This window comes from Zingiber officinale, chromosome 1A (genome assembly GCF_018446385.1).
Source record: "Zingiber officinale cultivar Zhangliang chromosome 1A, Zo_v1.1, whole genome shotgun sequence".
NCBI classification, from domain to species: Eukaryota; Viridiplantae; Streptophyta; class Magnoliopsida; order Zingiberales; family Zingiberaceae; genus Zingiber; species Zingiber officinale.
In genome coordinates this window covers 91,297,827-91,308,135 of record NC_055987.1, presented here as the reverse complement: position 1 = coordinate 91,308,135, position 10,309 = coordinate 91,297,827, and the positions used below count along the sequence as shown (strand labels likewise).

At 35.9% G+C, this 10,309-nt stretch overlaps 1 protein-coding gene across 2 annotated transcripts; it reads right to left on the bottom strand.

The window, feature by feature from the left end:
• Window positions 1–8,142: 8,142 nt before the first annotated feature.
• Window positions 8,143–9,723, bottom strand: LOC122006635 (F-box protein At1g67340-like). Of its 2 annotated transcripts, XM_042562215.1 has the most exons (4): window positions 9,418–9,723; window positions 9,164–9,326; window positions 8,343–9,095; window positions 8,143–8,246 (listed from the first exon to the last, which is right to left on the bottom strand). In XM_042562215.1, exons 1-3 carry the CDS (start codon window positions 9,579–9,581, stop codon window positions 8,349–8,351), a joined length of 1,074 nt encoding a protein of 357 aa, XP_042418149.1. In that variant the 5' UTR covers window positions 9,582–9,723; the 3' UTR covers window positions 8,143–8,246; window positions 8,343–8,348. The 2 variants fall into 2 exon arrangements, with proteins under 2 accessions (XP_042418149.1, XP_042418141.1); XM_042562207.1 differs by lacking the exon at window positions 8,143–8,246 and having other exon boundaries at window positions 8,266–9,095.
• Window positions 9,724–10,309: the final 586 nt, after the last annotated feature.

Below are 10,309 nucleotides of genomic sequence, written 5' to 3'. Positions count from 1 at the left end.
GCTTTGGGTGATTCGGGGTTTTCACGACGCAAAAAGCTGTTTTCGCGGCCCGAAAAACCCAACAGTAGTTGTAGTATCCGACCTTTCTTTTATTCCGATAATACTTTCTCATCTGCGATTTAAATTTATTAATTTTAATAAATTTATTAAACTTTTTTACTAGTAGCGCCGCTTCATCTTCATCAATCGACGCTTCAGAATCAGAATCTTTCTTCTTGGCTTTCAAGGCAAGATTGTTGTTCGACTTTTCGATTTCTTTAGAATCTACACATCAAGTTTCGTGAAGTTCAAAAGTAGAAAACAAATTCTCTAGTGTACTTACCTCGAAGTCCTTAGAAATGTATTATGCATTTACTAAGGATGACCATTCTGGAGTTCTTGGGAAGGCATTAAGCACATACCAGATTGAATCTTGGTTCGTTATTGATTCTCCGAGATTGTTGAGCTGAGTGATGAGTTCTTTGATCCGTGCTTGGAATTGCACTACCTTTTCTCCATTGTTCATCCGCAGGTTTGTTAGTTGGGTTCAGAGGATGTTTCTCCTTGCAAACTTTACTTTTGAAGTACCTTCGTGGAGTTCCAAGAACTTTAACTAGAGCTCTTTGGTGGAGTGATAGCTGCCGATTCGATTGACCTCCTGGGGTAGAAGGATGCTTAGCAAATGGAACTCTGCTTTACTATTCACTACGAAATCGACTTATTCTTTCTTCATCCAAAACACTCTTCCTTTCTAGCTCCATATTGGTCCTTAGGGGTTACAAAATCATATTTCATGATTAACAGAATCTCAAAATTTGTTTTAAAAAATACCTCCATCTAGCGTTTCCATTGTGCGAAGTCTCCCTCGAACTTTGATGGATGAATACTTGCACCGGTCATCGTCTCATTGCTTCAGTCGGCGGTTAGTCCTTCTGAGGTGTTCTGGCTCACTTATTAGGACCCTTAGTGGACGGCTAGAGGGGGTGAATAGCCCTGCAAAGAAAAACAACCTTCCTCAAACTTTATAGTTTTAACAAAATTAACACTTGCATAAAATATATAAAACTAATTAAAAAGGAAGATGCACAACGAATTACTTTGTTACAACCGAGGAGGTTGTTAATCCAAGGAAGTGGAAAGCGCACTAATTTTTCCTTCAGGCGGAGAAGCCTCTTTACAGTAGTTGAAGTACTAAATATATAAAGCTAGACAAAAGAAATCGTTTACAAGTGTTCTTCTTGTTGTGTCTAGGCTTCTAGGACCAGGATTGTATTTATAGCCTTGATCGAGGTGCCTGGAAGATGGAGATAAAACTCTATCCCCATCGCAACGGATCGCGTTTGACGCAATCCGAATAAGTTTCATAGTCCGAGCACCTAGACCCAAGTTAACAACTTGTTAACTTATTTGGTTCCGGTTCTTGCTCTGGCTCCGCTTGCTTAGATCTTGGTCTTCTGCTCCGACTCCGACTCTACTTGGGTGATCTCTGCCTTCCAAAATAGGGCTCACCCGAACCCAACTTCCGACCTTCGAGCAATCTTCCGCTCTAGGTTTTTGTTCCTCGGAAACACCGCATGCCTCCTTCTCGTCCGCCCGCGTACTCTTCCGCAACACCTCGTCCCTCGGGCGCACCGAGCCCGTCGTCTCTCTCCTGCGTCTTTCGCTCGACTTTCTGTACTCCTATGTTCCTACACACTTAGACACAGGGGTTAAAAATCAACATGACCTAACTTGACTTGGTTGATCACATCAAAACTACCTTGGAGTACTAACAATCGGTTCTTGAAGGTTTGGAGGAGAAGTGTTATTGCATTTCTAACTACCAAGAGGCAATCCAACACGACAATCAAGTATCCAAAGAAAAGAAGTCGTGTAAAGTTTTGTGCTTTCATTTTCCTTTCGTTTTTAGTGTTGTTTGTATTTTATTCTTGTGAGAATTAACAACTTGTATGAGGCTTCTCCGCCTATCGAAAGTTATCAAGAATGAGGGATTTCATAATGGATGAGATTATGAGAGTCGGACCTCAAGAAGGTGGAGATCAAGTAACTTGAATGTGTTAGCATTACTTCAAATTTTTCACTACAAATCAAGTTAAAAGGCAATTGAGTTATTCACCCCTCCTCTAGCTCTCTACATGTTCTAACCGTATATTTATACTATATGTCAAAAGATCTCAATATTTTACAAAACATGATATATCATTTACCTCAAGTGACTCAGTATCATCGAATCCATAATTAGATACAGACATATAAATCAAATACTGCACAGACCTCCATTGGAAGGGAATTTTCCACTATTTCACCGTGATTCAACCCTTATCTTATGTTACAAATCTGTCACAGTTAACGGCTTAGCTATGCCTGGGGACGTGTCAAAGAACCTCAACTGAAGCACATTAGATGATTTTTTTTTCATTACCATGGAATTATATGAGTTCGACTTGCAGGGAATCTATAGGAAAGAAAATCTAGCTTTGGTAGCATAAATGTAATCGAAATTTAACTCTTCCTCTATGATTAGCAACCAAGATATCTTTCTTTACTAATAAAACTAAACAATCTTTGAAAAAAAACTAAACTAACATTTTAAAAGAAAATTAAAATAATAAAGAACATTATGTTATTATATTTTTTTACAATTTCTAAAATATAATATAAAAATATTGAATATTTCAACCGTCGTCAAGCTAGTGACAAGAATTTTTTATTCCCGACTTAAATATAATATTTTGAGAGTACCTAATTAAATATTCTTTTGTCTATCAGTTTATGTCGTTGTTTGGTCCATCTAATCTTATTTGTTTGGTTGTCTATCTGTCCGCTTATTTGATTTACTTGTCTAATCTAGTTTTGATTTTAAATTTATTTACTTTTTTATATCTGCATTCTGTTTATGATTCCTAGGTTTTGATTTTGGTTTATGCTACAAAAGGTGGAACCGTCACCTTAGCGGTCCCCTGGGCCTGGCCCCTCAGGATTCCAGAGGGAGTAAATCACGGTTAATGCTGGGTAAGAGAGGTGACTGGGGGTCGCAGGAATTTTTGGCACAGCAGACCAGGATTTTAACCCCGTGTGCAACTGGCGACCTTTGACGTCAGAACCTTAGCTGCAAGAATCAGGCACCTCTTCAGCTGATCCAGCCCGTGGGGTTTATGGAATCTGTTTCTGGTTGTTAGGTTTTGTTTTTGGTTTCTAGGTTTTATTTTTGGTTTTTATGTTCTAGTTTTAGGTTTTGATTCTACTTTTGTCAATATGCTTATTTGTTTGTTTGATTCGTCTAGTCGTATATGCTTGGCTGTCTCTCTGTTTACTAATTTGATTTACCTGCCTATACTAGTTTGTCTATCTGGCCTGGTTTTGATTTTGGGTTTATATTTTGTCTCTGAGTTCTATTTATGGTTTCTAGGTTTTGATTTTGATTTATGGATTTTTGTTTTCGGTTTCTAGGTTTTGTTTTTGGTTTTTGGTTTTTGTATTTAAAATATTTAAATTTTTAAAAATTCAAATTTTGATTAGCAACACAAAAAGTTGCAGAGCAAGAGAGAAAAACAAAGGCAAAGAAAGGTAGAAGTTTTTTTTTCTTGTGATGAAAAAGATACATAAAAAAATATCTATGTCCCCAATTGAAAAAGGAAAAAGAAAGAGTCAAAAGTAAAATTCAAAATAAAAAACTTAACAACAGAGAGATAAAATTGTATCTTCGTCAAGGGTAATAAATGGAGGGATCCATAACAGAGCGAGAATTGCTTTCATGACAATCAATAATGACATAATTAAGGGCAAGGGTGTAGTCGTCGGGGTGGTCGCTGCAACCATCCTAGACATATATATAAGTTTGATATGTTTTTCCACTCACCGTCCACAATTGAGACGGTTCAAGATGCACGATTTTATATATATATATATATATCCTAGATAACGTCCTATGCATGTTGCCTAGGTTTTTTTTTTTAATTTATTTTTTTCATTTTAAAAATATTTTTTATGTTAATACTATAACTCAATCTCTAAATCTTAAATGCAAAACCTTAATTGACTTAATCACAAACCAAAAAAATAAACAAAATAAAAAAATGACTATGTTGTCGTGCCAAAGATATCAAATCGTTATATATATATATATATATATGAAGCCCACGCCGTCATCTTGATCAGCCTATTCACCACCTTATCGTTGGAAAAGTAAAATTGATCATATATTTAGAAAGTCTTCGACCTAAGCTATCCATTGGTATCATTTTTACGAAAAATATAGTGATTTGGAATATTAAGTATTAAATTTTAAAAATAAAATATATAATAATAAAAAATGAACTAAATCGTAAAACATAAAGTGAGGATGCTAAATTAAAATAAGATCAGATTCAAACTAAATCTAACAAATAGTCGCAAAAATAAAGATTACGTTAGTTTAAATAGGAATTGATTTGACAAAATTATAGCAAACCTTTTTTTTCTCTTTTCTTTTCTCCCTTTTCTCCCCATGCACGCAACTGCCCCCACCGTGCTTTACGTTACTGCTATACTTTCGCTCATCCCTCTCTTTTATTTTTTTTCCTTCCTATTTTTCCTCATTTTCTTCTCTCCTTCTCTTCTCCAATGATAGTATACCTATAATTTTTTCATCTCCTCTTCTCAAATACAAGAGATCTCTTCTCTTTCCTTTCTCTTCTCCAGCAAGCAAGAAACACTATCATTGCCCTCTTCCGGCAATAAGAGCAGACCTCGCATCTTCTTCCTCTTCTCATGTTTTCTAGAATTTTGATAGCGCTATAAGAATAGCTCTGTTTTATCTTATCTCTCTCTCTTTGTGTTGTTTCCGAGTTCATTGAAACTAGCTGAGGTTACTTACAAAGAAGATAAACTCTTCTCTTTTGCTTCTTCCTCCCTATGTTCTCTTCTTTATTTTTCTTAAAAGTAACGATCTTTCTTTTATTTTTTTTTCCAGCAAGTAGCCCTTTACAAACAACCATTTTCCCCCTTTGTCCAAACACAATAATAATAATAAGCGAAGTTCTTTTTTTTTCTTTCATATTTCATTACTAGAAGGATAATTGTAAAGTATAAATTTTATTTTGTTTAGTTGCTAGTAAATAATTTAGATCGGAATGGAGATCACATATGTACGAATGCTAAATATTATGAGGAAGAGAGATCATAAATGATTCTTTGACTTTGAGTCATAATATAGATCATTATTTCAACTAGAATTAACTCGGTTAAAAATAAAATTTTCAAATTTATGTTCATTTTCAGCTCATTAAAATCAAAATTTAGGGTTTTAAATTGTGAAATAGAGATACACTAATGTTTGAAAATTTCAAAAAATTTAGCTTATATTTTCTTAAAGTATTTTTGAATTTTTAACGTTAGATAATTCAATTTTATTGTGTATTTTTTAAAATTTATTTGATTCACCCCCTCTGGTTACACTCGAGCATAAGGGAGACCTCATTTGATGAAATGAAAGTCAAGGAAATAGCCCCCCAGAGCTACAGTGCAATGGTTACACTTTTCAAATAGTTAACCAAACATTTAAGTTTTGAATTTCAGCTACAACACATAATAGAGATTTTCTTCTAATGAGACGACAAACTTAAAAATGCTAGCTACTAAAATGGATTTCCGTGAGGATTTCCTGATTTATCCTAATATATCTCTAAAATTGATCGATAGTTGGATACTTGGATTTAGCACACTAGAAACTAAGTTAGGAAATTTATGTTTAAAAGTTAACTTTGAAAAATTAAAGGATGAAATTAGAAACCCTTTAAGGTAACCTTAAAAAAATTTCTATTTAATTAAAGAATTTAAATTTGTTAAGGACAAATTATACATAGAATGTTTAGGTACGAAAGCTCTAACGGAAATTGGAAATTATAAGCTCTTAGCTCACAAACAATTATAACAATATCAGTTAAAACTTTATCTGAGTCAACTTTTTAATAAAAAATTTAATACCAAAATAAATTAGTTTGAGTGCTAAAATGTGTTTTAAACTTTGAGAAAATCCTAAGATTGTTATAGAAAAAAAATTTAAAATATATTTATTTGACTTACTGTTTTAAATTGCATGTTCACTTATTAATTAAGTTTTTTTAGAAATAATTCAATTTTCTATAAAAAAAAAATATTTTTTGTGTGAATATGGCATATATATATATATATATATATATATATATATATATATATATATATATATATATATGGCGCATTTGTAATATTGAATTGTAAAAATGTTTTTGTCATGCATCAATCAAAGTATGATTTTAGCAGATAAATTAATAGTAAGAATAATTTTATATTACTATTTTCTTAAATAAATTATAGTAATAAATATTTTTTATATATAAATTGAATTGTTCAGGGTAAGCAACCAATTAAATTGCAATGAAATAAATTAATTTTTTTGACTAACCAAATTGATCATATTTTTCTAAAAAATCGAATCAATTGAACATACACAAAATTAAATAATTCAGTGAAAAAATTAAAATAATTAATTTTTTATTATCAATTGGCCGATGATAAACAATAGTCTATTAGTTAAGTTAGAACATTCTTAATAGTGATTTAGAGCCCTCAACTGATGAAATATAGCATTCAATTTATGACTTCCGATTTGATTTAATTGATTAAATTGATATTATAAATTTCAAATTTAAAATTAAACTGAATTAATTAAATTAACTTATATTTAAAATATAAATCAAAATTAAACAAACTAAACTTCTAATTTTATGAGTTCAATCGTGTCATTCAATTTAACTGATATTGACCGTATGTTCAACGAAACACTACGAAATTGACTTAGTTTAGTATATATTAAAATTATTCTTTTTTTCTCATATCCACCTCTTGCGATTAGATTAATTCTAGATGTAGATGGCCTGACCCGCCAAAATGGTCACCATGTAAATTCAGAAAGTATAGGTGGGCCATAGGGAGACCCCAACTTCACAAGTGCTTTAAACTCCATGGACATTTGAAAATACCCGCGTGAGATTCGAATTTTGGTTGCATAAGAAAGAGCTTCGCCACTTTACCATAGCATTATGCCTCTGTGGGCTACAAAAAATAAAATATTTTAAATTAGGTCCACCATGAAGATTTCTCGAGGGGCATCCATCCTAGTAATGATCTCGGTCAAGTAAGCTTAATTTCGAAATTCTAATGAAATACCATGCATTAGTGGTGATATGATCACACTCTTACAATTATTTATTATTATTATTTATTTATTTTAGTAATCTAAGTATTCAATTTTTACGATTTGATTAAATATGAAAATAGACAGCTCAACTCAGCTCTATAAAAATTTTCCAATGACCACTAAAATAAATACAAAAAGCACAGATATCCATTGTTCGATGACCTAACATCACTAGTAGTTCGACTTTTTGAGCATCACGAACATTTAGAAATGTCTAATGTGAGAATCAAACCCTTGTTGCATGTATATCCGTATTGCCACTTAACATCGCATGATGCTAGTTTAAAATTATTTATTATTATTTATTTATTTTTTCGCTGACATTATATATTTAACTTATGTTGATTAATCTTGGAGACAATAAAATAGACCTTATAGAAATTTTTTATTGGCCACGAGATTAAATTGGAAAGCTCTCGAAGAGAGTGACTCATTAGTCTACTATTCTTAAATCAACTATCTATTAAGAAAAATTCATTCATTAATTTACTGAAATTGAAACTTAATCATTAAATATCTTGAAAACTACAAAGTCATCCTATCAGGGCGCTAGTGCACTATTAATTCATCTGTTATTCATTATTCTATAAAAAATTAAAATTCATCACCCTAGCGATTTCCTAAGATTACCACACCCTATTAAGGGAAAGTAATTCAGAAAATCAAATCTAACCAAGAAAATAATTCCTCATAGTCTTTATCGAAATTTAACCTCTCAATTCTATAAACATGTGATAATCAACTCACCTATACCTAAGGCATCCGTTATTTATTATTGGAGCATAGATAAACTTTTATTAGAGAAGTTATTATCATTAAATGATTAATAAATTTGATGTATTTTTTTTTATGCTTTTTACAATTATTTTTTATTTTTAGAATGGTTTTTCGTTCACCATGGGATATCTTTTAAACTTTGCACGATATCTTTTTTTAAAAAATAAATTAGTTGTTTTAAATTTATGCTAAGATTATTTGAAAGTCAACAACAATTACCTCCTAACACGTGGTTTGCTCGTGCCTCTCACGACTACATCTATCGCGATTATTCCTGAGATGAAGCAGCAAATGTTTTTTTTTTTCAAAAAAAATCTTTTTCTTTTATCCAAAAATGTAAAAGAACGCACAATTAAGCCCGAAAGCCTACCAAACACTAATCCAGTATCGGCACGTCACGGCCGGCATCACCCTCCACTGGGGCTTCGACTTCACCGCCGCCAGCGGCGGCGGCGGCGGCGGCGGCGGCGACGTTCAACCACTGCTCGAAAGGCTCGCACTCGGCCTTGTGAGACGACCTCCAGTGCGTGGCCTGGCACGCCCTTGAGCAGTACTTGACGAGGCTACACGCAGAGCAGAGCCAAAACTCGTGCCTCCGCGTCTCCGGCCGGCCGCATCGGCTGTTGAAGCACAGACTGAGCTCCTCCCTCTTCAAAACTTCGCTCCTCGAAGCAAACCACTCCTCCATGAAGCGGCTCGCCGGGTGCGGCTCCGGCGGTGGCGTGGAACGCATCCATAAATCTAAATCTTTGAGAAGAGAGCCACAACGATTTGTGTGGCGCCGAAGCGGGGAGGAGGAGGAGGAGGAGGAGTGCAGGAAGGTAGCGAACTCACGTGCGTTGGCCAGGAGGAGGAAGCGGCGGCCCTCGGCGAGGTTGCGGCGCACGCCGTAGCCGTCCTGTAGGCAGTGGCCTAGAACTCGCATCGCGTCCACGTCACCGAGGGAGGCAGCCCGGGCACAGAGGGCCACGCCGGCTTCGGGATTCTTGTCGATCTTAGATTTCCCACTTCCGTTGAACTGGATGACCGCCAACGAGAAGAGCGCTGGCGCGTGGTTCCGGATCGCTGCCTGTGCCATAAGCGAGAGACCACTCCTCCGATTCCTCAAGCAGTAGAAGCGGATCTACAAGCGCAGAAGAAGAAAAATGATGATCGTTCCATCTAAATCAAACAGAGAGAAGAGAACCCTACCATGCCCAGGATGTAACAAGCTTCCCGGTTTCCGGAATCGGCACAGCGTTTCAAGAATCTATGGGAGAAATCCGACCAGCTCTTGGCTTTCACGGCGAGCGATTCCGCCGATGCTCTCGAGAGAACCACGGGATCGAGTCCCAGACGATTGAATCTCTTACACCTACCAAATCCAAGATCAAAAACCCAATTCCCCTCAGCAAAAACCACAAATCATTAGAAGAAAATTGGAGAAGACGAGGAAGAACGGGTACACTACTAAGACGGCGATCAGATTGGCGGGACTCTCAGCGGAGGCGCTCAGTTTGCACAGGACCGCCACTACGAGCTCGTCGGGAAGGACGTCGAACAAATCGCCCTTCTCCGCCGTACGCGTCCTCTTCCGACCTGAATCTGCTCCTCTTCCGGAGATCCCCATCCCACTCTTCCGTCCCCTATCACCTCCTCGACTCACTCTTGGGATATCTCCGGCGACTCGGTTGCCGTGACGGAGGCGATTGTTCCCCTTCGCAGACGCAGTGATTCGAGGTCGCGTCTCTCTCTCTCTCTCTCATCTCCTCTCAAAGCAGCTCCCTTTTATGTCGAGCATCGGAGCGATAGGGAGGAAGGCGTCACCTTGGCGCATTGATCGAAACCCACAAAATCACACAGAGCATCTGAACCGTCGACCTCCATCCCTAATTTTCCATCGTCAAAAATTTCGACTGGTACTATCTTGGGTCAGTTTTCAGTATAAATGTCAGTTTTGATTCCCAATGGCAGCAAGATCGTGAATTAATTTTAAAATTGTTTACTCAGAATATGACCGACCACATCAAAAGCGATTGGGTGGTGTAAACTGGGTGACTTTATGTGAGATCCACGTTTGTTTTGGAATGGCAAGATTGTAAATAGTTTCTGGAGTGGATTCTGGGAGCGAGTTGGCCAAGAAACCGCCGTCTTGTCATGCGGCTCATTCGAGTGATCGCACATTTTTAATTTATTTTTAAAATAAATTAATTGTATTTCCTAAAGAGAAAAAAAATGGTTTCCAACTTATCCAAGGGGTGGGTGGGTCTCAGTATAATGAAGGGAGATAATGCTAAATGGAAAAAAAAACGAGTGTATATTTATTGTTAAGTAATTGATGAGAGTCATTTAAAATTG

Bases quoted from the DNA above. Each gene is read 5' to 3' on its own strand.
- LOC122006635 (XM_042562215.1), bottom strand. From the start codon at position 9,581: ATGGGGATCTCCGGAAGAGGAGCAGATTCAGGTCGGAAGAGGACGCGT. The intron at 9,327-9,417 runs GTACCCGTTCTT...TGGATTTGGTAG, and splicing joins CTGATCGCCGTCTTAGTAGT to GTGTAAGAGATTCAATCGTC. The intron at 9,096-9,163 runs GTAGGGTTCTCT...CTGCGCTTGTAG, and splicing joins CTTGTTACATCCTGGGCATG to ATCCGCTTCTACTGCTTGAG.